This window comes from Cladophialophora psammophila, assembly GCF_000585535.1.
Source record: "Cladophialophora psammophila CBS 110553 chromosome Unknown aczJe-supercont1.6, whole genome shotgun sequence".
NCBI classification, from domain to species: Eukaryota; Fungi; Ascomycota; class Eurotiomycetes; order Chaetothyriales; family Herpotrichiellaceae; genus Cladophialophora; species Cladophialophora psammophila.
In genome coordinates this window covers 1,591,507-1,615,742 of record NW_006912927.1, presented here as the reverse complement: position 1 = coordinate 1,615,742, position 24,236 = coordinate 1,591,507, and the positions used below count along the sequence as shown (strand labels likewise).

Sequence of the window (24,236 nt, the reverse complement as noted above, 5' to 3'; positions counted from 1 at the left end):
GAGATAATGTCTTTTTTGGCAATGAGCTGAGAAAGGAGCAAATCGGAGTGTATCGAGAAATGACGTTTATCCGAGAATTTGACCGGAGTTTGAGCAGTATAGCGGTTGGACAGATCTAGATGCGATGGGGTCTCACAATGTTTCCTCAAACTGACCAAGGTCATAATCTTTTCTGATATTGCGGTCCCGTCGGTCAGCCTCGTCAGCCAGCCTCGTCCTCGGCAGGACCTGCAGACCCACCGGAGCCAGTCACGTGTCTTCCCAATTGACCTCGGTTCTCCCTTCAACGGTCTCCCGCGCGACTGACTCGACTCCCCACTTGCTTCATGTCATCCGGATATGACTCGTGAGTGGGTGATTAAGGCTCGAGAACGCAGGCGTCTATTCCGCAACATCTGGACGGTCGACTATTATTGAGCATCATCTGATGAAGTATATTCTTCTGCTGCGTATTCGTCCTTCCCTACAGACCGGGAAGAGCGGCGTCTGTAGAGAAACGCCTTTCGATTTTCGGCACTACAACTATGACTTGAAAAAGCGCGCGAGTGCCCAGTTGAGGATTTTATGCCTGGGGAAGGTTCAAAACAAACCCTCTGATGCACGGTGGGGTGAGAGTGACGATTTCTTCCGAGGGCTACTACAAGGGGAGAACCAAGTACTACAAACTGGTCGGGCTTGCACCCGTGATGGCTTGTTGTGTCTTCACCGCATACTTTATGAGTCGCATCATCAAGGCGTGCGAGCTCCTCGACATCCATCTCCTTGAAATCAAGTACAACGATTCTGATCCAGACTCCTATTCGGCCCCCAGATTCCAACCATACATAGGCCCGGGCACGAAGGTACCAGAACCTGCAGTCAAGATTGACAATACCGTGCACCGACGAAATGCATCTCAATCCGAGCCATTATCAACCGTTCGCATCCTGATCAAAGGGATGACCTGCTCTGCTTGCGTATCAACATTGACCCAGGCATTGACGTCCGTTCCATCTGTCGTCCGAATCAACGTGTCTCTGCCGCTTTCTCGAGCGACGGTGATTTACAACGCTATCCATACGTCAACAGAGGACTTGATCTTGGCCATTGAAGATGTAGGTTATGGCGCGGAAGTACTTGGACAAGGCAACCGACGTTCTGCGGCCCAGAATCTCCGACTCATCCAGAGAGAAGAAGAGTTACAGGCTCTGAAGAAAGCTTTCAACGGTGCAGCAAAGTGGGCTACAACGATTACAGTGATCGAATGGGTGAGGAAGACTTCCACCACCACTCAGCCTGGGAATATCCTGGAGTCCATTCTGCCCCTCATGAGTCTGGCCATCGGATGTTACGTTCAAGTTTCTTATGCAAAGTGGGTCCATCGCAACGCGTGGGCAAGCTGTTTCTCCAGAAAATTGATGCAGCTTCCGAGTCTGTCTATGGACACTCTTTTGTCTCTGTCGCTTCTGCTTAGTATATTGCTCTCATTCTTCAACATCGCCCTTCACGGCCTTTCTGATCTACAGACGAGGACCTATTTCTCCTCTGCGTCTTTTCTTACAGTTGTCATCAGTGGGGGAAGGTACCTGGACGTAACTCTGAGGAGACAGGGCGCAACTGGACTTGCCCGTCTGTTTAGGTTGCAGCGCGAAATGGAATTGGAAACAGTGATGGTGGAAGGGCGATTGCAGAAGCAAGATACCGGGTGGGACGAAGGCGATGAAGCCGTTCTGACCGCGGTCCCCACGACTCTACTTGCGCCGTTGGACAAGTTTCATATCTCGCCTCAAAGCCTCATCCCTTGTGACAGCTACGTGGTGCGCGGCACCTCTTTGGTTGACGAGGCGAACATGACTGGCGAGTCAATACCATCCCGCAAAACTGTCGGCGATTTTCTCATGTCTGGGACTCGCAATTTGTCCGCTGGACTCGTTGCTATCGTCCTCCAAGAGCAGAACGAATCAAGTTTAGAGAGACTCGTTGAGAGCGTGGAGACAGCAACCGAGTTCAAATATGATCCGATACAGAGCGGTGCAAGCTTGGACGATAAGCCAAGGAGAGCGATAGAGGATGTTATCACGAAATACTTCGTATCAACCATTCTTGTCCTGACGTTATTCGGGTTCATATTCACGTTTGTTCTCTCGGCAGACTCGTCACCGATGACTGATCGATTAAATGCTGCATCTGAACGGGCAATGGCCATCCTAGCAGCAGCTTGTCCATGCGCTATTGGCCTAGCCACCCCTTCAGCTGTCATGGCTGGTATCGACGCGGCGTACGCCTCCGGCATTCTTCTGCCAGGCGGTGTGGATGCTTTCAAAAAGCTATCTCGCCTCACACACATGGTACTGGACAAGACAGGGACGTTAACGGAAGGTAAACTGCAGATCTCAGATGCATTCTTTGCCGAGCCATTCAGATCAGATGAGAGGAAGAGGGAATTGTGCTATAGCCTTCTGGGCGCGGCGGAAAGGGATGCGTCACAAACGCATCCAGTTGCAAGAGCGGTGTTTCAGTGGTGTGTCAGACAGCTTCAAGCAACGTCTCAACCGCGAGAAATTCGAGGAGTTATGACCGAGCCAGGTGCCGCGCTGGTCAGACACATCTCAAGTGTCACAGGGAAGGGTGTGTACGCAGAAGTGCAAGGACCAGGCAAAATATGGTACCCTGTCCATATTGGCAGCGAGCGTTTTCTATCCGACCACGACATTTCCCTCGCGCCAGCCGCCATCAGCGAGCTGGGAATAGTAAAAGGAACAACTGAGGTTCATTTCGCCCTCGATGGCAAGTACGCAGGCTCGCTCATGCTGCAAGACACTATCCGTTCGAACGCCCCGGGCGTCATCGACTCGTTGAAGTCACTAGGGCTCAGATTGACCATGCTAACAGGCGACTCTGAGGCCGAAGCGCATCGTGTCTCGTCGCAGCTACAGATCCCAGTCCTTGCAGCTAAATCTCTGCCTCACGAGAAGAGAGACTTGGTCGTCTCGCTGCAGTCAGAGCATCTCTCACCATCTGGATCCCACGGGAGAACAGCTCAACTGATGTCCGACATGCGGCAGGGATTTGGTATGCTCAAGGTTCTCAGCGCTACTCCACGACGACTCTTCTCGGGGAACAAAGAAGACAGAAACATCGTTGCAATGCTAGGCGACGGTCTGAATGACGCACCCGCACAAGCAGCTGCCGACGTTGGCATTTTATTCTCACTCTCACCTTTGTCCACCCTCCACTCGGCCTCGACATCGTCGCTAGCACTGGGGATTTGCGCTGCTGAAGTGATCGTCACGACGCCTGACCTCGCTGCCTTGCCGAAGTTGATTACGATTGCAACCAAAACCATGGCTCAGGCAAGGTGGAATATGCATTGGGCGGTGCTATACAATGCCTTTGCGATTGCATTGGCGATGGGCGCCAGCGAACTGATGGGGTGCAAGACTGTCGATGCATCGACTGCTGGCACGATGATGGCATTTTCGAGTATTACCGTTTTGGGGATGAGTCTACATCTGCGCCGACGATTCCAATGAGAGATAGGCTATCCTGACCGAAAATCCCCCTCAGACCCAGGACGCCTCAGGCTGAGTAGATTGGCCCTTTGAAGACATGAGCACAGCCACTTTGAGCTCGCACTCCGGAACGGCGTTTGCAAAATACCAACTTCGCGGGGGCAAGATTTTTAGTAGATTTACAGACGTCTCATGGGCACGGAAGGCCTGCTATTTCTCGTTCAAGGCTTTACCGAGTACAGGCGATGAGCGGCATTGCAATGCATTGCAATAGGAAAATGCTCCGTGCGTGGACCGACCTATCGCAGTTCGTATGCCATCTCCAGGCGACATTGCCTTGGCCTTGTCTCCCTTTCGACTCCATCAGTGAGAACTCCCTGGCCGTTTCTTATTCCCGGCTTTGTGATTGCTGGCACCGTGGCAGCAGCAGTTTCTGATGACGCCCAGAACCTATTCAAGTACTTCAGCCCCCGAAGATTTTGCATGTATTTGTACGTCCACAAGGAAGCCGCTCCTAGAAGAAGCAGAAACCTGCGCTTTCGCGGCTGTGCCAGATCAGGGCCTATGATTTCCACGTTTGTTGCATTTGTACCCAGTACGCTCTACCTCGTACCTGCCGAGCTGCCGTTGGCCTGGCTCGCTTCAACACCATTGACATCATTCGCTTTGCTCAAAGACCCCTGATCCTGGAGTGTTTCAGGAAGAGCAGGAGCCCAATGTCCAATACTATGGAATGATAGGTATACTTGCTTGCTGGCTAGTCAAGGATAAATTCCCGGGGCAAATATAGCATGTACACAGCTGATCAGCCACTTCATGCGTCGATCATTTTATTTTCCTAAACCTGTCCCCGTGCCTTGCAGCCCCTGGTTGCGACAGTGCTGTGTCTCGGCGAAAAGCCACAGCGCCATGTCGATCTCTCCACAAAGATCGCCGTCGAGTGTTGCCTTCGGCTGGAGAACTGGAGGATCGCTGCAGGGGACGACACTTGCTGCTTCAACGTCATTTGCACAGGATGTTGGCTATCGGCTTTTCCCAATTCAACTTGGAGCAATTTCTTCTTCCAAGTCCAGCACGACCTTGCAGGGACATGGTAGCTATTGCCAGAAGCCCATTGCACTGTGGTGGCAACCAAGTTATGGAGCCCACGTTGGGGATCTGCAGAGCAATTCGAAGGTCATCCTGGAATTATTCCAACCCCAGGACACCCTTGGCTGCCTCCTGGCATGGCTCAAACTGGTACCTTGGTCTTTTCCCCATTCTTGTGCAATTGTCTCACAGCTTCTGACGACACAAGCTTGAAATCATATGGGATTCATCACTAGGCATGGCAAAGAGACAATGCCGTTGGACATACCCAGTGCCCGCTCACTGTCCTCATTGCTGGTACCCACATTGAGCTGGTCTACAAGGCCTGACCCTGCCGTTCTGGGACGAGTTACTGGCAAGGTTCCGTCCTATTACATTGAAATGTTGGAAGTTCCCTCATGCCATTGAGCATCTGTGCGAGCCAGCAACTGGACAATCGCATTTACGAAACGATACTTAATCCCTCGCAGCGATCGACGCAGGTACATGCCCGCTAAAGTCACTATGTCGATCAACGGGCCCGCAGAGCCTTGCACGGGTTGGTGTATGGGTACAATGCCAGCCGGTCACGACGACGATCGCGTTCATTCGTAGGAACAACTGGACTGATGCCTTGAAGATCATGGATGACATGTCTCAAACATGACGGCAATCCCGAACCCAATAGGATTTGGCTCTGTTGAGAGAAGTATAAAGCTGTGCGAGAAAGAACATCACATCAAGTCCTCTGTCACACTTCTTTGGCGACCTCAGCCTCCGTCGGTTATTCCAGGCAAGCTCATTCCCACGCAGCTTACAATACCTCTCGGTTCATCGCCATCAATTCCTCACTGTCAATTCCTCAGTTAAGAACTCAACATGCACTTTTCTACGGTTGCTATTGTCCTCGCCGGCGTCACCACTGCCATGGCATCTGCTATTCCAGGCAAGAGTGCTCTTGTGGACCGACAAGTGACTCTGTGCTCTGGCGCCGATAGCTCAGCAGTCTGCTGCGCAACCGACGTGCTCCGCGTTGCAGACCTCGACTGTGCACCTCGTATGTCTCTCTCGAGCCGGATCCTACTAAATCAGGAAAGAATACTGACGAAATGGTTCGACTAGCTCCATCTACGCCGACCAGCATCGATGATTTTACTAGCATCTGTGCCTCCATTGGACAGCAGGCCCGGTGCTGCTTGTTGCCTATCGTAAGAATCGACCTTTATCCCTCTGACCCTCGTCCTCCCTAATATACCGAGCCTCGTGCATGGCGGGTTTGCGCCAATGACACTTTGACTGTACTTTATTCTGAGCGTATGAGAATACTGACAATCCACAATAGCTTGAGCAAGGTCTTATCTGCACTTCGCCTGGAAAATAAGCGACGGGATAGAACATTGTCACCATGATCGAATGCGGACGGGACGTTGTCAATCCCTGGTCACTCCTTACGAAAATCGATGTCCATTATCTAGGATGCGTTACTGGTGATGTTGCACTCGGCGGAAGGGGCACGATACTGCTGCTACTTGTCTTTACTTCGCCACATTTGTCCAGAGGAATGCTGTAAGCACCCTGCTCTACTCATATTCCCATGTGAAATTATGGAATTATCTTGGGAGAGGAAGATGCGGTTGATAGAGGAGATGCTTGGCCCGGAGAATTTGGGACCTGGAAAATGTTATCGTCGATGGATAAACTTGGAGCTGGAAGGCAGCCTGGGGTCTTGTATGAAGATATTCGATTAAGAAATATCATGACAACTTCTAAACGCGACCTCCGAGGGTCAATTCGTCTAGACAGCTTCTCACTCGCCCATGGAGTGACCCCTATGAGCCTGTTCAGAAACTCAATACCCACGAAAAAGAAGACAGTCAGGCACAAAATCTTGCCTCAGAGAAAAAGGACACGTATTTACTCGACCTTCTATAGCATGCTAACCAATCTATTGGCCGGAGGGACCCTGCATATCTGCCTGATCAGCTAGGCTCCCATATGCATTGGGGGCGTGAGGCTGACACTTGGCGCTGTAGATATTCTTCCTGATAGTAGTCATCCACCTTCGGGACTCTAGCATGTAGCATAGAACCGAAAATAGCAAGAAAGACAAATAAGACATTCTCCACATACATATATAGCTAGGAAATGAGAACCGAACCACTGCGCATTTGGTGGTTACCGAGAAACAAGTTACCGAAGATGCGAGAAGACGCGGACGTCTCGCTTCGCAGGATCCGAGAAGAGATCGGCCGCCCAATCTACGCAGCCTTGCTCGAGATCCAAAAGTACAAGACCAGGGAACTGAAGTCGCTGGAATGGGTCGAGCAACTGGAATGTCTGTATGTGAAGAATGATAAGCGTAATCATCGACAACGCGGCAGATACAAGCAGAGCGACACGCCGCGGTCGTCGAAGCCACTTCTAGGTCGGAAATGCATTGACACTTTCTCTACGCGGAGTTACGTCGCCGTGTCGTATATATGGAACCCAGATCCGCGAGAGGACACTAAAACTGGGGTGTATTTTGTCGAATCAAGAGACCACTCCCACCGGTCGTCGAGTAGGTCGACAACAGTGAGAGACGTCGTCTGGGACAGAGTCACGAAATTTGCAGCCTACATAGACTGCCCGTATTTCTGGCTCGACCAGGAGTGTATTGACCAGGAAGACGAGGACGAGCAAGAAATCGCAATCCAGTCCATGCACCTCGTCTACAGCCGCAGCCAACATCCCGTTGCGCTGCTCTCGACCGCGCGCATCGTCTCTGGACAGCAATTGGACCTCTTAACCGAGATTCTTAGCGGGAGATTCATTGGAGACGGCGAGAACTCAGCAGCGCAAGAGCTGCGACTAAATCCTCGCATGATCGGGATAGTTGAAAAGGCGCTGGATCTCCTGGACTTAATCACTTCGGACCGGTGGTGGAACAGAGCATGGCCTTTTCAGGAGGACTATTGTGCCTCGACGAGGATGACTCTGCTCATACCTCATGATCCCTCTCTCGAGGCGCGGAAGCGAGACACAGAAGGCTTGTTGTTTGGTGCCCTTGAAGGCGAGCTTTGTGTGAATTCGGCCGACTTCCGGCAAGAAGCCTCTCGGCTCTGTCTCGCATACATGAGTCAAAATTGGCGTCGAGGCAGACTCGAGGAGGCAGTCAGACGAGTTCTACAACGGGCCGGAAAATACACCGTCACTCTTCAGGATCCCCGGGTAGAAGACAGCATGTACGCCGTCCGAAAATCAATGTCCCCCAGCATCTTCGCCGACGTCGGCGCTCGGGAAGCAGGAAGGTGTGTCGACCGCCTCGCCATCGTGGCAAACTGCTGTGCATATTCTGTGCGCTTGAGGACGAAGACGCTACAAGACGGCAACCACAGCTTGAGCCTAGCCTTGCTGGCACTGTATCTTCTCAACGGCGAAATCCTCATGAACAGCGGCGGCAGCACCGCTCCCCTGGAGAACACAATATTCGATTTCTTAAAGGCTCAGTCCCTTGACTCGTTCTCGCCACCTACCGATCATCAGCAGCTGACGTTCATCAAGAGTTGCCGCCTCATCCGGGTCAGATTGGTGAAAGAAGGGATCTGGACGCGAGGGCACCTGTGGGAGCTCGGCCCCACGGTACGCGTGAGGCGACGGCGGCACGGCGTGCCCTGGCAGTTCGATTCCAGCAGCGGGTTGACGGGCCGCCAACGCTGGCGCCTCTACCAACTTATCGAGGAGCTCAGAAGCCCATGGAACGGAAAGCAATATGAAGCTGAGGACCTTGTCGCGTCTCTCGGGGAGTTCCTCGACCGGGACGAAGACTGTTCGGGGATCGACGAGCTGAGCTTCTCAGGACGGTTTCAGACCTGGATGGCCGCCGAGGTCACCGACGCTATGTGGGATGAAAGGAAGACTCTACGCTTAGGGCGTTTGGTTGAAGGGCCAGGAGACACTCAGTATGAATACACCGGTATCTTCGTCTTCGACGCCGACAGAGCGCGCTCTGGACAGTACATTTTCACGGCATCCTGGGACGGGGAAGAGGTCGAGATTGACAAGCATGTAAGTCTGGAGGTGGATGTCCGAGGCCGAAGTAGGTCTGGTAGACCACTGTTGCAGGCAAAGAGATGGGTTAATGGGCTAATCTTCTTTCGAAACCATCGGAGACAAGATTTCATTTTCCCCTGGCCTCCCTCCTTTACAGTTTAAGCATCAATAGGCAAGACCCAGGCAAGATAACAAGAAATCCCCGAAGCAAACTGCTGTGGATTTAGGCATTATATCCTTCAGGGGCGCCATTGTGTCGCGGGCGGAAGCGGCATCATAAGCATGTCAGTATCGTCATCAATGCCGCGCTTTCCCCCTTGATCCGTCCGGATCGACTTGTACAATACCTCTTTCCTGATGTTCCTCGTCACCCACGCCCCCGAAATCATCCAAGCCACCGCCAAAAATGGCACCAGAACGATAAAGACCAATTTGTATCCAAAGTCACCCGTCACTGGATTGAGATCTGAGTTTGTGTCGAATGTGTACACCACAGAATAGAAGGCCCTGATGCCGACGAACAAGCCTCCGACGCAGGTGCAGAATGACATCGATGTCAAGTGTAGATAACTGACGGACTCTTTGGTACGGATGACAGATAGCCAGACATAAGCAGCGTAGATGACTTCGGCAATGGCTCCCAAGAGCATAAGGATTGTACCGGCTTTGCGCATGTCTTCCCAAGTTTCGGCGTCGTCGCGATCGTTTGAGTTTTCCGATTTGATCGCTCCGTACACCACAAGACCCATGCCACCCGCTGACAGGGCATGGAATCCTCCCTGCAATGCCCGCAGACGAGTCAAAAGAGCTTGTGCCTCATTGTGCGACCTTGTCGCCTTGACGAGGTAGTGGTGTGCCTCATGCGCGAAGCCTGCCAGGACAAGCAGCAATGGTGAAAGGCCAGCTGAGTGTATTGCCGATGTCGCAATGATGGTGTTTGGGTTGGTAGAGTTGCGGTCTGCTATTCCGAGGCCATCGGCGACGATGCGAAGCACTGCGAATACACAGAGATAAATGTAGCCTAGGGAGTGTGTCGAGCCATGGCGGACGCCGAGAATGACGATCAAAGGGATTAGGAGAACGTAGACGACTATCTCAATCGCGTCGAGGGTGACCGTGTTAGACATCTCGACTGTCGTATGCTGGGTCTGTTTTGGCAACGCAAACCGCAGTCAGGGTTGTGGCGTTAGAGAAAACCGGAGCCTCGAGGCAAAGACCCCAAGGGGATAGTGCGGAGTGATGCCTTTCTCGTGTTTGTGGGCTGAGTGTAGAACAGAGCTTTCGAAAACACTTTGGCGCAAAAGGTCGAGGTATCTGTGCAAGTCTATGAAAGAACTGGTGACCGGGTGGAAAGTCGACAGCCTCGAGCCAGGAAGGAAGCAGAGCCGGTACTTATAGACATCACCATGGCAGCTCTACGTGTAGGAGAGACTCTAAAACTCAGGGAGGATGGCGCCATATTGGAGATGTCGTAGGTAGAGGGGCGCGAGCAAAAGGATTTAGCAGTTATTGATACAGAAAAGCAGCTCCGATTGACAGGAAGCCTGACGCACGGCCAGGATCACTTTCTCGCAATTATTGGTATTTAGCAAGGGAGACATCGATCAAACCATGAAGACGGCAAAGTGCCCGAACGCCAACACGGGTGTCTAGTTCGACATGGCACAAGACAAGGAAAAGTAGTGCTCGAGCTGAGCCCCGTAGCCTTGAAATTGGGAGGATGTGCCCCGTACGTGAAGTGGCGAAACAGGAGTGACCCACGGAGGATAGCACCTGAGAAGTAATAACTTACAGTAATACAAGATATACGAGTCAGGATGAGCACAAGAAGAGAATTTGGAAAAGAGGAAGGTGGCCATATATGAAGCGAAGTGGCCCCCAATATCACCTCCAACCCAGATCTCTACCGTCCGTTACTGCTGCCGTACCGAAACGCAGATCTGCAATTCTCGCAAACTAAACCTTTCTTGGAGGAATGCGGAACAGCTGGTGTCATGCAGGTCCTGAGCACAGTATCCAATTTCGGGCCGGCAAAAGAACACTTCTGCTTTTAGCACAGCCTAGTTGGCTGAAGAGATCGCTGTGCCTGAGATAACGCGACATGACGGAGTGGGCATCCTTTTCTGTTTCCAATTTGAGGGGCAGGAAGAGGTCAAATAGCGGTCACAGCACCGGGATTTTGCCTGCACTTCTTTCTCCTTTGTCGAAACCGAACGCAGATCAAAACCAACCCAGCCTGGGGAAGAATGGCAAGGGGGCTAGACTATCAGCCACCGGCAAATTTACAGAGCAAGGCCACCGATAGGGACTGCTGGGCGTCAATGGTATTTGCTGTCATTTACGGGCGTGTGATATAGATACGTCCTTGACCTGTAACCTTTGCTGTGGCCGCTACTCTCATGGATGAAGAGGAGCCGTTACCATGTGTTTGTTGTACCTACTAGCAAACAAATGAGCGAGAGGCCCGCAACCCGCAAGCCATGCTCCAAATTCCCTCTTCCTCTTGTCCCCCGTTTCCATCCCGACCGGTCCGGACTTCGATAATGCGGGGAAAGCAGCACTCCACCCGCAAGGCTCCGCCTCCGTAGTCGCATCCCGCACTGTGATTGGCGGGATCGGTATCAAGCCCGATCCCCTATGAAGTAGTTGCTATGAAGTCATGTTAATACAACATGCACCACCAGAGGGACCTGATGATGGCATAGCTGCAAGAAGAAAATCAGTCGCGTAATGAGGGTCTTAGATCCCACGGGAAAATACAGCTGCGATTTTTTTTTTTTTTTTTGAATTCCCCTCTCTTGCTCTCTCTTCTGTCTCAGAATCATCCACTATCGTATCGTTGACACTCTCAAAGCAGCTACTCGAAAAACATCTCGGTCACAATGTCCTCGTACGTTTCTCAGTCTGACACACTGACACCTCGACTTCACCCATGACACAGTACATCAAAAGTGCGTGTCAAATTGACTAACGTCTTCATCATCATCTGGAGAGGCACATCCGGCAGCGACGAGAAGATCTCCGCGACCAAGATCCAGCCCTTGGACTCGGAGATCAAATCGAACCAGTCCCGCGACCAGAGCTCTCGCGTTGCCACTGGCACAAACCGAAGCATCGATCAGAGTCGGATTGATCCCCTAAGTGGAGCCGGTACGTGCACAGACGCCCCCGGAGTATTTTACCCCCCTCCCCCGAATATGGTTGTGGGGAAGAAACTTGGTGAAAACACGGTGCAGTCCACTGACGCAAGAAAATGGGATGATGTCCTCCAGGCCAATACCAGCACACTGCACCCCATGCCGACTCTCAGGGCTCGGTCGAGCGAGCCGAGACGATCCAGGGAAGCAAGATCAAGCCTCCAGAAGGGAAGGGAAATCAAGGGACAAGAAAGAACGCTGGCCTCGATGACGAGACAGTGGACATGGCCAGAATCAATTCAGTGGGTAGTGTCCGAGAAGAGCAGCCTCCAGCTTGATGGCCACCAGTTCAATGTTATCAATATCGGCAAACATCCTGCTCGACTGGCTCGTGTCATGTCGGAGAGAGAGATTGTCCAGATTGAAATAATGTGGATATAGATGTGAATTACTTCTGGCAGTGCTCTGTTAAATTGTTCCAAAGGGTTCAACTGGCCAGTGATCCGGAATAGACACAATGCCTGCTATTTCGCCTCCCAAACCCATCGCATGTTTATCCTCAAAGACCCATTTCGCCATCGACACTCTCGGTTACGGCCGCAATCAACGTAAACACGGATGGGCCATGTGCATTACTCCTTCAAGTCGCCAGGCGTCGGCTCAGTGCTGATGGCGCCGAGGGATTTTGCATCCGTCTTCTTCCCTTCAGCCAGTTTGAGGACCTCAGGAAGTTGCGTCGTCGATGGCCACTGTGCCTCGCCTTTCAAGATCCGCGCAGCGGTAATATTCGATCCGTACGACTCGGCATTGATAGCGGCCTTCTCCTTGATGATGGTGCCGTCCACTGTCAAGCCACCATAGAGACCGCGCGATTTGGTGTATGTCCAGATCGGTTTGACATCTTTAGTGCTGATGTCGGCAGTGCCGCCAATAGGCCCAGCCGCCATTGAAGCACCAGCGCCCAGGGCCATTTCGCTGTTCATGTAGGCGTCAACGGCATCTTGTGTGTTGAGCACACACACGCAATCATACATGTCCACCCCGTACACGACACCAAATCCGCCCGATCGGACTGAAAACGCAGACGGAGGAGACCAGGACCCATCGGGTAGACGTGCAACGACGACGCCAGAACCACCCGCACCTGCAAGGTACATCGCGGCCCGGAAGCCCGAAAATATGGCTAGGCCCTTTGCATTCGCGATGACTTCTACGGGAATTCTACGTTTGTCTGTTGTCATGTCAGCCCTGAACACCTCGCCATTCAGCTCTTGTTGAGATATGCATACCAATGAAGCCCTTGAGAATTTGAGCTGCCTTGTCGCACTCTTTCTTGAGACTTCCCGTCATGATGGAGGTGGCCTCGACTCGGTTTTGAGAGGATACCCAGATGTGTCGCACAGAAGGTTGAAACTATTGGAGAATGCGTCGAAGAATAGGAGCCGAGCTTGATGTCTGAATATTGGATGATCGGTAACGAGAGCCAGGAGAGGTTGAAGATGCAGACTTTAAGTTGGAGAATCCCTGAAATGCCAGCGAAGGAAACTGACCATGTCATCACGCTTCGATGCCCTATTTATGGATCAAGGGTTTTTACGTCAAATTGTAAGTGTTTTCAGCAGTTGAGGTGAAGGGGCTGAATACTGTGTGACCCGTTCGACTCGCCGCATCATGACTGCAGAAGTCCGCTCAGTTGCTGCGCAAATGAACCAAGGAGTCAAGGACATTGCGTATGTGCGTGAGGTCGGATTGCATTCGGGTGAAGTTTGGTCACCGCGCGCTGAGGCGCAGCAGAGACTGGCGTTTTGTGGCGGACCCATGGCGGGGGAGGTATCTGAAATACTTAAATTGTTGTCTGTAGGTGTGCCTCCAGTCTGCCTTCCTCGCTCATGAGAATGTGATATCGGCATAGCCATGATGGCTGCTTTTCGAGCCAGTGAGGAGAAATATACCAAAGAAGTTAGTGGCAGACGGGCGTATGCGCGGATACGCAGATTCGGATGCGTATTCGGGAGTCTTTCCGTATTAATAGAATCTCTATGGGGCAAGGTGGGGGCTCTTTCATGACAATTAAAATGCTTGTTTGGGGCAGTCATCGAGTGTCTGCAGCTGTCTTTAATCAGAATGCCCTCGCGGAATGCGAGCATCCCACGTTGCAGTCAGATTCGCTGGGGAATTAACAACCCTTTTCCAGCCCATCTTCAATGAAGATATCTTATTCCGTGCCCAGCGATATGTTTCCTGGGTCCAACTGCTCCCAGATAGACACCTTTCAGTAGTGGGTGCACGCTTTTTGATGGTCCGAAGATACATTGCTGTAACACAAGGGGTATTAAGAGGTCGGCAGAAACGTGGAAACCAGATTATTTCTATGTACAAGTCCTCTGTATTATACAAACATGCTAGCCAAACCCTATCAAGTGAAAACCCTGGCAGAAACTGCCATCCCGATCATCAATACGCTGCTAAAAGAACGTCCACCGCTCTAGGAAATCGGCCTGTCCCTAATCCCCGCACGACGCCATTTGCCTCGTTTTAACTTCAGCGATCTCGAAAGCATCACTAAAATCGGCTACTTGTTTTCCTTAAACTCGCGATGTTGGTCGCTTATCTGGTATGGTGGAGGTTCTCTCAGAATATATGGTGGGAGGTCTTCCATTGAGTGGCGGGCTGTGTTGTCATCACCGTTTGACACGGTTTCGACCAGGCCGTGTCGTGAAGCTTCTCGAGCTTTCAAGGCTCGCTTCTTTTTCTTGTGGTCGCGGACCTTTTCGACGGTAAAATAGATGGCTGCGCCAGTAGCGAGAACGAGAAAAACCATCGGAGCCAGGTAGCGAAGCCTCGAAAGATTTGAAGAGCTGTGGATGAGCTGAGATAATGATATGTGTTTGAGGATATTCTGTTTTTCGGAAGTTGCGAGAATGAAGAATGGGCTTGAAGGCTCGACCTGAGACTTTGTACTTGAGGCTTTCTGTGGATGATGACGGTAGTGGAAATGCCGAATGTCGAGGCCAGATCGGATGCTTTATAGCTATCCACCAGAGTTATTCATCTGCACTTCTTACACAGAGTCAACAAACTTTTGGGTGTTGAGAAGCCGAGTCCCAGCAATGCCCGGTGGAGATTGCTGAATAGCGCGGGCCGTGATGGGCTTGTTCCCGGGTGATTTGAGTTTCGTGTATCAGCCTCGTCTGCCGGGATATTCTTCCACCCTCAGCCTTCGCTTTTACCTTCTTTTGCTTCGTCCTCGCCTCGCCATGCGCACTGCCCGCATGATGGATCCTCTCTGTACAAGAAACGCTAGTCAAAAGCCCAAGGCTGAAATCATTTCTATGAAACCCGTCAAGGTTGTCATTGAGCCAAGGGCGTTTGTCATGCAATGTCAAAACGCCGCAGTCTTCCAGTCTCCACGTCAAGCCGAGAATGGTGCGAAGAATGCCTGTCCAGCCTTGCCCTTGGAATTCTCTATATAATTACCGCGTTCGATTTACTTGGCACTGTATTCAGAGATTGACGGTGCCAAGGTGTAGCCTTCATAACGGTGGTTCCCGCGAGAAAGGCTTCATCTCAGCAGCCGTGTTCGTTCCGGCCTTGAAATGACTTTCGAATGACAGTCTTCAGGAAGAATGGTCGCTAGTCTCTACTGGGTATGATTGGAACTGTCATAACCTGTGGGGTCCTACTCCACAAATACGACCCTGGTTAGCGAATACGCCCCTGGTCAATATATTACTTGTGTCCGCCCATTTGCGGCACCGTCTAAATTGTCGGCATGATACTCAACACAATTGTTCTCACAACTGATTCATCATTAGGGGCTCCGCGACCTTAGAGATCTCGCCCTTGCCGGAAAGTAGGCTTGACTACATTCAACTCGGGTCGGTTCCGGACGAATACGACGGAACCAGTCGAACCCTTCCTCTTCAGATGAGAACTCCAGTCGCTGCCCTTGCTTGTATCCTTTCTCGCGTTGGTGTCCATACCAAGAGCGTCAACGTAGCTACCATGGCACGAAAGGGACTGCACTATAGTTCGAAATTGCAGTCAACACGACTCAAAAGTCCCCATGACAGTCATCGCGAACACAGCCTACCGCAGCTAGCATGTCGCTGTCATCTCCTGGGACGTCATAGCCCAAAACTCTGATATTGAGGTGGTGCTGCCTATCACTACAACTATATAAACCACGGACTTAACCGTCGTTATCCAAGCTGGTCCATGATCTAAGTCTCCCACGATCTTGGCAGATATCATTCTTTTACGCTCAGAAATGACCGCGACCACCGTCATAGCCTTGTTGGCTCTCTTCCATGGTATCTCGGCTTCGCCTCTCAAAGCCTCTCAACGAACTCACGGATTCTGCAAAGAGTTGAATATCCCAGTGTTTGCTACTGCGGACACAGCTGTTTATGATCACCCAAAGATCGAGAGTAACATCCAAGCCAGAGCCTGGGCAATATATGCGGATACTTGGAGCACTCCTCAAGGCGCAAAGACACTCGTCCACAACACTACAACCTCTGATACTTTCAATATTCATGCCCAACTGTGTGTCCCGAATGTTGCCGGGATTAAGAAGAGCATCCTGCAGATTGCCACTCACGGAGCACATTACGATGGAAGATATTGGGATCCTGAACTCGATCGGGAGAATCAGTCTTATGTTGAGGCATCGCTTAAGGCAGGATATTCAATCCTCACATATGATCGTTTGGGAGCCGGTCAATCGGATCACCCTGACGCATACAACGTGGTCCAAGCGCCTCTCGAGCTAGAGATACTTCGACAGCTGACCTTGATGGCGCGCAATGGCACCCTGTACAACATCGCAGGAAAGGCACAACCTGCCAACGCAGCATTCGCGGGACTAGCAGCACCCAAGAAAATCGTCCATGTTGGACACAGTTTTGGTTCCTTCCTCACCTCCGCACTAATTGCCAAGTATCCCGCTCTGACGGATGGAGTGATCATAACTGGCTACTTTTACGGCAAATATCTGGGAGCGCCTGGAATGGCTTCATGGGGCGTTGACTTTGCCGCCACGGCTTCTCCTCCATTCAATCGACCAGGTGGCTACGTCGTGTGTCAGAAGAGCGGCATCCAGAATCTCTTCTTCGGCGGCAATCCCGACACCGCCTTCACCCCGGAGATGCTCGAGTACGGCGATTCTCTCAAGCAACCAGTCCCGATTGGGGAGCTCGCCTCTGCTTTTCATATCATAGGGCTGCAGGGCCCTGATCTCAAAGCGCCGGTCCAATTCTTCCTGGCTGAATTCGACTTTTATATCTGTGACGGCGACTGCAAGGGGGCATACGACCCGCAGGTTTTGAAGAACACCTACCCTAAAGCAGTTGTGGAGGATTATATCCAGCCGAACACTGGCCATGCCTTCCCGCTCCACAACAATGCCACCGCCGGCTACCAGGTCATGTTCGATTTCTTGGACAGAAATGGGGTATAATTTACTGGAATCCGCTGCCATATACGTAGAAGCACTTTGGATAGGTGGTGCGTTCTGTCAAGTTCCTATCGAAACAGTGTTGCATACCTAGTATCTTTCTCTTCCGAAGCCTAGTTAGGTGATGACAAAAGCTCTTGCAATTGAATCCTTCCGCCCACATCATCGAACGTGACTTGCATTGATCCGGGTTTCCCAATCTGGCCCAGGATGAACCTGGGGCGCGTCGTTTCCGAGAGCTCTTAGTAACCACTAGTCATCGCTAAGTGCTCTCGGAAAAGGACATGCCCAACCTCATCGTTTTGTTGTCACCTCTGCACCTCTGTGTATATACCCGGTAGATAGCCTACCTCGCCTTTCTTTAGACGGTCCGCAAGTTCAATCCTCTCAATCTTTGATAGGTGCCTCCTTATACCGGCTTAGGTCGCCATCGGGTCCTCGCTGGCTTCTCAGCGTCTGCGACCGGTCTGGTTGCTTGTGGAGAAGACTATTCAAGCACCAGCCCACCCGTTACCGCGGTTGCACCAGCAGGCCTACACGGACATCATCGTAGGAGTCGAGGAATGCAGGACACCTGCCTGGTAGTATCATGGAGAATATCGCCAAAGCCCGAGTCCCTTGAGCGAGACGGGTGCGACCGAGGTATTCCAGGTAATCTGTCCGTCATTCTCTCACACCATATCGTTCCCTTTTCCTAGAGCCCAATGCTGATTACTCGGTAGGGGGCTGAATCAAGCTGCCCGTGTCCCCCTGTCCGCTGCTTACGGATTGACTTCAGACTACCAGAGGTTTATTAGCTAAAGTTGGAGAAAATTCCAAATTGACATTTCGCGAAATCGGCAGGCCAGGCTCCAAGGCCCGCCTCAGCCTTGCTCACCTAACCAAAGCGAGGCTAGTGATGCTCAGCCACGAGGCCACACCACCTGCCCCGTCGGATCCGACGCCCGATGACTTCAGCCAAGGCTGTCCGGCCTATTGCCAAGGCCAATCGCAACGGGGCTACTGTATGTCAGCCGATGGATTGGCCAATCATCCGGAAGAGCGAGAGTCCCATCTAAGCGCAGCTTCTACCTGGATGACTAAGATGGGTTCTGGAACAATGGGTATTGAGAAGAGTCAGGGTCTTTAAGTTCTAACGTCCTTCGAGGGAGTACCCCGGTATCAGAGTCTCATGAGCTTGTCTGACTCCATTCAAGCGCGTGTGCATGAGATGCCCCTGAGAGCACGGGAACTTGAAGACTAGAGAGACATATACCAACGACCCTTCTTGAGGTACCAGCAATCATTCAGACAAATCCGTCCCAATAGACCATGGATCAAGGCTCATCATTATCATCGTCGTCGTCGTCACCGACCTACTCCTTCCCGCCCGGGTTCCGGTCGAGGAGATCACATGCAAAATCTCGAAACGGCTGCACAACATGCAAGCAACGGAGGAAAAAAGTGAGGACATCACCGACTGCCACATTCGATATGTCAACTAAATAGTCGCAGTGTGACGAGAAGCGGCCTTGCTGTACGCTCTGCGAAACGAGCTTGAGAACGTGCGTCTATACAGCAGACCAGCGTTCCTCTGGATCAAGCGAATCGGGTGCTTCGTCAACGTCTTCTGTTCTATCTTCGACCCCGTCGCCACCTGGAATATGCAGCAGTCAGTCAGCGCGGCCCAGACGACCGCTCTCGGGGTCTCCAATGCCTCCAGTTGTCTTGACTCCGGTGACTGACGCTGTCGTCCTCAACGTCACAGACGCAGACCTCTACCTCCATTTTCTCAACCATACGTGCAAAGCTGCCCCACGCTGGCAAAAAGAGCGGCTCGTCTTACAGGTTGGAATAGCTAAACTGGCGCTCGAGAGCGACCTCGTTTCACACTCTGTCCTGGCCCTGTCTGCTGCCTGTCTGTGCTGCGATACCATCTCCAGCGGAAGCGCCGACCCCGAAAGAATCCGTCAAATCCTAGACCTTGGCTTGCAGCATCACACTCTGGCTCTCGAACAGATGCGGACCATGACATCACGCCCGAGGGAGTCGGATACCCAGCCTTTACTAGCCAGTGCGCTGATGCTGGTACCGTTTGCACTTGCATTTCAACACATTCAGCACCGAGTGCTCCTCGCCAAGGGATTATTGCAGGACACCGACCTTCTTACACCTCGAGATACGATCCTGTTACTAAGAGGTATACGAACAACCATTGTTGCGTTAAATTCGACCCGAGTAGAAAGCAGAAGCCCAACGTTCCAAACGCCGTGGGACACTATGTTTTCATCCCAGGTTGCGGATCACCCGGACTTCGCAACCATTCCCGAGCGCTCTCATACCATGTTTCCCTTTCTGGCCGCGACATTTCACCAGGCTCTGTCGCACCTCCGATGCAGGATCGAGAGCGCCCTTGCTACGCCTCAAGCAGATGATGACCACACAGCCTCGACATTCGACGCCTACGAGATCCTGAATGGTATAATGACCAGTACGTTCTCGGACTCCCAGAGTATCGAGATTTCGTTGGAATGTGTAACCTATGTAAGCTTCTTTCTTCCCCCTTTATCATACCACCTACCCCATCGGGGGAACAAGTATGGCTGCTGACTATGGAACGCCAGCCAAAGTTCTCCGTTGCTCCCGACAGTCTCCTAGCGCAGGCGCCCGGTTGGCTGCAAAACTTCATCCTGCGGCGCCCACGGCCCACGCACACGGAGCCCCTGGCCAGGTCGTTCTTGGCCTTCTTCTCCGGCGCCCCCCAGACCTATGTCGACCTGCTCCTTCCCCTTCTCGATCCCCGGACACCAGAGAATGCATCAGCAGATGATGACCGCGAGCTCACCACCGCCGAAGTCCTTGCCTTGGACGTCTACGCCCATTGGCTGGTCCTGATGCTCCTGATGGAGAATGAGGAGTGGTGGGTGGGCGAGTTTCCGTTCGTGGCACTCCAAGGCCTGATTGCCAGATACGGTGCCGGGTTCCTGGGCACTTCTTTGGTCCAGCACCAGTGGTGGCCGGCAAGTATGTTGGAAGTTGCCACGCGCTTGAAACAGTGGAAGTAGATTATTATCATTGTTGTCGTTGTTGTTGTTACCATTAGGCAACGTCGAATAGTACTCATTACTCTTAGATTTCTTATGTGTGGAGGCTGCCTAGCAGTCTCTGCCCCATGTCAAGTTACACCCAAGAGCCAAATTTAGAGCCACGAGGAAGATGAAACTTCCCACTTTACAGGCACCTCTTCTTTGACATACATCATTTAGCCGTAGCCGATGGCGAGGATGGATCAGCGCCTTGTAGTTCTGACTGGAGATTTTGGTGCTGTGCTTCATCAGGACCTCGTGACTGTCGCTCATGAGCAGATTGCGCCTGTGTTTGATTGTTATGCTGCGCTTCTGTTTGGTTGGTATCATCCAGTTGCCTTTGATTGAGAGGCCGAGGCTCAGGATGATGGATGTTTTGGGGTTCTGGCTCGTTGCCATCCTGTGGGGGTGGTCGATCGATATGTTGTTCTCGCTGCGGCACTTGTTCGACATTTCGTGGTTGTGGTTGACTGGTATCCTGTGGTCGCTGAACCGGACCACCCACATTTGAGGGGAAATACTTTTCGATGAATCCAATCTCGGAAACCCTCGATTGCAGGGCGATGCGAGTCGCCGCCTGGTCCTCCTCGTACGTCGCGAAAAAAGACGGAGCTGTCCCATCACGAGCATTGAGGACTTTCATGGCATCCTCTGTGGTCTTTCCTTGGTAATTTGCTCCACCACGGATGGCTGCCGCGATCTTGTTTACCACACTGTCCACCAATATTCCTGCATAACCGATGATCCCAATGGGCTCCTCGAGCAGCATTGCATCGTGCCCCTCTGTATACCTGCGGATCATGATTAGCAATATGGCAACACAGACCAATAATCCAAGAATGATGGAAGCGGAAATGTTATAGACAAACAATCGATTCGTGGTGAAGGTTAAATTGCCAATAATGTTGACGGATCTCTCGTTCGGCCTTATCATGAAGTCGTTGACCAGAAGCGAGTACACCGTTGCAAAGACCTGCTGCGAAGAGCTCGTGAGGGTCTCCTCCAATATCGCATTCGCATTGTTGATGAGGCGAGCATTGTCCAGGACTACCCTCCCGAAGCCAGCGGCCGAGTCTGCGCTTGTGCCCCCTGTGAGGGTTGTGTCGATTGACTTGACTTGGTTCAGTTCATACTCAAAAGAATCCCACCATTGAGGCCGGAGCTCTTTTGTCTCATTCAGCTCAAAGCCGAGAATCGGGCTTCGGGAGTCTTGGTCGAGATTCATGCTGATGCGTGCCTGCGAGTTCCAGTACGTTGGTATACAGGTGATAACGGTTGGCACAGTCTTGTTGAAGTTTACATTGGTAGCACCGACAATGATCATACGGCCACTGAAAATTGAGTCGCGGTATGCCCCGCAAGTAACCTTTGAAGAGGTTTGCAAGTATGTTGTGAAGCCATTGGAGATTTGAAGGTTCGTGCTCCAGTAGCAACCGCGGTCGGTGCCATTCAGCCACCATGTGCCACCATTCCCATCAGGACTGCTAGGATCTGTGATGCGAATTATGCGATCGCCAACACCCGACACCGTTTGGCACTCAAGCTTCGCAAAATAGGCTTGTGTCGTGGCCACGATTTTTGGTAGCGAGATATTGCCGCCAGGTAAATTGGGCGAAGAGAAGTTGAGGAAAACGTGTTGCCCGTTGGACCACCTTGGATAGCTGCCACCATATACTAGCGTTGATGATGCAGCTCCTATTACAGGCGAAAGATCCCAGTCAATCGATTCATTGAGGCTGGTCGTTGAGTAAAACGTAGAGTCTGCAGCAATGACGGGCTTTGATGATTTCTGTGAGTTTGCTCGACCAGCATGTGCGCCGCCAGAGGACTGAGAGCTACACGAAGTGTCTGCGACAATACGAATGCAATACCGAGATGCCAATGTCCGTTGCGAAACGCTTTGTACTCTCGTTGGCCGGGAAAGAAGGACTGGTAATCCAATGCAATACTCTTTCTGGCGATGGCTCCTCCATCCCGAGCAAGCTCAATAAATGGCTGTCTGAATCCGAATGCATCAACTACGGCCGCAACGCACAGCCCATATATCTGTAAGAGAAGAGATGGTAAGGTTGTCCATGTCAGGCTGAGTCTCCAGTCGACCCCAGCAACTGTTCTGGAGGCATTCTCGACGGGTGCAAGGCCATGGTTAACGCTAGATACCACAATCAAAGCGATGATGCCGCCGATGAGCAAGACAGTAAGGGCCAAGAAAAGCAGCAATGTCGTTTGCTTAATCTTCCACGACTTCCAGTCATTCCACATTGTTTTGCTCTCCCCTGTTGGCGCATTTTCATCCGGGGATCGGTTGCTGCCCAGCCAGCGGTCGGGCCTTGTGAGAGCAGTAACACGAGATTTGACCTTTGAATTTTCCTCCATATTTGACGAGCTTAAAAGGCCTCTGTGACGTCTGCGGTGGATAAAGAGGAGGTTCACGGAATCTCTATGAGGTACCGAGTAGTTTGCACAATGAGGGGGGAGAATATCCACTACTAAGGGATCACTGATCACTATCCGATGTCGAGGCGGGTGCTCAAGCATTCAGCTAGCATTATTAAATTCGGGAAGCTGCCTGCGGACTTATGCAATGCGACCAATTCATCCAGGTTCGCATCAGGCTGAAATACAACATTGATTGCACCCCGACTTTGGGGCCATGCAAGTCTTTCGTTCAGCTCCGCCGCAAAGGGAAAGCATCACCTCTAGGTTTTCCCGGATTGGACAAAAAGAACCTAACGAGCAGTCTTGAGAGTTGTGGCTTGCAGTTGTTTCCAGTTTTGTTGTTCAGCTTCGAGTCTGGAGCGGCTGTGGAGAAAGAAAAATGGCCGTGGAGGTGGCATTCTTCCTCGATATGGCCAATCTCTGCTCTTCTCGGGGTGGGGACGTTCGCCTCGTGCTCGCCTCGTGCTTGTCTACTAGGCAGACTTCCTAAGTCGGCAACCTGCAGCATGATTATTTCTCTCCATGAACGGAAGTCTCTGGTGGCGAATAGCAGTCCCTCCCAAAAAACTGGTCAGCGGTCGATCGCGAGATGCATTGTTGCAGGAGCTGCTTTTTGGCGGTACTTCCTGAGCACAAGAACCCAGGTGCCCCTCTCAGAGATCCCTTTTCCCGAGCCTTGCTGCTTCCTCAAAAACTGCACGGCACCTGATAAGTTGCTCTTTGAAGCAAAGCATCTTACCATGACTTTCATCCACGCCACCACAATCATTGTCGCCTCCACTATTGCTATTGTCCGAGGTCAGGGCGTCGGCCTGTACGGCTGTCAAACGCAGGCTGGTATTACATCATTGACAGCGTGCGACGAACTTGCAGCTACAGAAAGCTCATGCTTCACCGACCCAAAAGCGACAGCCACTATTGAGAAGTGTTTCTGTAAGCAGGCTATTCTCAACAAGATCGTGGAGTAGGTGGACGTTCATTCTTGACTGAGAAGGTGGACTAAGGAAGCCACGCAGTTGCGAAAGCGAATTCCATCTCTGCTACCTCAACGACCAATTCGACTACTATGCTAGTACTTTGCTGAGTAACTGGCATGACTGGTGCGATGATTATATCACCTTCACGCCGACCACTCCTGTCCTTAGCAACCCAACCACAACAGTTCCAGTTCCGGATACAAATGGATTTTGTTCATACTATACCACGTCCTGCGCCATATGGTCGGCGGCAGAGTCAGCATGCTTTGACCTTGACCCCTCAGCCACAGCATCTTCATTCTTGAGCTGTGCCTGTTCAAGTGACCTTCTTTCACTTGCCTCGGTGTGCTTGTACGATGTTTCGGTCAGCTGTTTCGAACGCAGTGCGGTGTTGACCGATATAGCTTTGTTTTCAATATGCGGCGTGAGTCGGCTTTTTTGAACAGGAGGGTGAATCATGGGACTGATCTCGTACAACAGACGACGTACAGCAATGGCCAGCTGATCACCGCGGCGACTGCACCCGCCGCAGCTGGTTTTATGGGCGGTGCTTCAGCATCGCCATCTGC

The 24,236-nt window shown here is 51.8% G+C and overlaps 10 protein-coding genes across 10 annotated transcripts; 7 read left to right on the top strand and 3 right to left on the bottom strand.

Annotated features, from left to right (window-relative positions):
* Positions 1 to 686: 686 nt before the first annotated feature.
* Positions 687 to 3,512, top strand: A1O5_04916 (uncharacterized protein; the record flags this gene model as incomplete). The annotated part of the gene is made up of 1 exon (XM_007745520.1): positions 687 to 3,512. One exon carries the CDS (start codon positions 687 to 689, stop codon positions 3,510 to 3,512), a length of 2,826 nt encoding a protein of 941 aa, XP_007743710.1.
* A 1,926-nt stretch (positions 3,513 to 5,438) lies between these two features.
* Positions 5,439 to 5,940, top strand: A1O5_04915 (uncharacterized protein; the record flags this gene model as incomplete). Its single annotated transcript, XM_007745519.1, has 3 exons — positions 5,439 to 5,616; positions 5,682 to 5,767; positions 5,902 to 5,940. 3 exons carry the CDS (start codon positions 5,439 to 5,441, stop codon positions 5,938 to 5,940), a joined length of 303 nt encoding a protein of 100 aa, XP_007743709.1.
* An 818-nt stretch (positions 5,941 to 6,758) lies between these two features.
* Positions 6,759 to 8,753, top strand: A1O5_04914 (uncharacterized protein; the record flags this gene model as incomplete). Its single annotated transcript, XM_007745518.1, has 1 exon — positions 6,759 to 8,753. The coding sequence occupies one exon, from the start codon at positions 6,759 to 6,761 to the stop codon at positions 8,751 to 8,753; it is 1,995 nt and encodes a 664-aa protein (XP_007743708.1).
* Positions 8,754 to 8,830: 77 nt separating this feature from the next.
* On the bottom strand, positions 8,831 to 9,718 carry A1O5_04913 (uncharacterized protein; the record flags this gene model as incomplete). Its single annotated transcript, XM_007745517.1, has 1 exon — positions 8,831 to 9,718. One exon carries the CDS (start codon positions 9,716 to 9,718, stop codon positions 8,831 to 8,833), a length of 888 nt encoding a protein of 295 aa, XP_007743707.1.
* A 1,755-nt stretch (positions 9,719 to 11,473) lies between these two features.
* A1O5_04912 (uncharacterized protein) lies at positions 11,474 to 12,066 on the top strand (the record flags this gene model as incomplete). The annotated part of the gene is made up of 3 exons (XM_007745516.1): positions 11,474 to 11,481; positions 11,533 to 11,741; positions 11,864 to 12,066. The coding sequence occupies 3 exons, from the start codon at positions 11,474 to 11,476 to the stop codon at positions 12,064 to 12,066; spliced, it is 420 nt and encodes a 139-aa protein (XP_007743706.1).
* Positions 12,067 to 12,360: 294 nt separating this feature from the next.
* Positions 12,361 to 13,078, bottom strand: A1O5_04911 (uncharacterized protein; the record flags this gene model as incomplete). Its single annotated transcript, XM_007745515.1, has 2 exons — positions 12,361 to 12,959; positions 13,018 to 13,078. The coding sequence occupies 2 exons, from the start codon at positions 13,076 to 13,078 to the stop codon at positions 12,361 to 12,363; spliced, it is 660 nt and encodes a 219-aa protein (XP_007743705.1).
* A 2,920-nt stretch (positions 13,079 to 15,998) lies between these two features.
* A1O5_04910 (uncharacterized protein) lies at positions 15,999 to 17,189 on the top strand (the record flags this gene model as incomplete). Its single annotated transcript, XM_007745514.1, has 1 exon — positions 15,999 to 17,189. The coding sequence occupies one exon, from the start codon at positions 15,999 to 16,001 to the stop codon at positions 17,187 to 17,189; it is 1,191 nt and encodes a 396-aa protein (XP_007743704.1).
* A 1,689-nt stretch (positions 17,190 to 18,878) lies between these two features.
* Positions 18,879 to 20,230, top strand: A1O5_04909 (uncharacterized protein; the record flags this gene model as incomplete). The annotated part of the gene is made up of 2 exons (XM_007745513.1): positions 18,879 to 19,709; positions 19,790 to 20,230. 2 exons carry the CDS (start codon positions 18,879 to 18,881, stop codon positions 20,228 to 20,230), a joined length of 1,272 nt encoding a protein of 423 aa, XP_007743703.1.
* A 193-nt stretch (positions 20,231 to 20,423) lies between these two features.
* Positions 20,424 to 22,627, bottom strand: A1O5_04908 (uncharacterized protein; the record flags this gene model as incomplete). Its single annotated transcript, XM_007745512.1, has 2 exons — positions 20,424 to 22,086; positions 22,158 to 22,627. 2 exons carry the CDS (start codon positions 22,625 to 22,627, stop codon positions 20,424 to 20,426), a joined length of 2,133 nt encoding a protein of 710 aa, XP_007743702.1.
* Positions 22,628 to 23,430: 803 nt separating this feature from the next.
* Positions 23,431 to 23,658, top strand: A1O5_04907 (uncharacterized protein; the record flags this gene model as incomplete). The annotated part of the gene is made up of 1 exon (XM_007745511.1): positions 23,431 to 23,658. The coding sequence occupies one exon, from the start codon at positions 23,431 to 23,433 to the stop codon at positions 23,656 to 23,658; it is 228 nt and encodes a 75-aa protein (XP_007743701.1).
* Between the last annotated feature and the right edge of the window lie 578 nt (positions 23,659 to 24,236).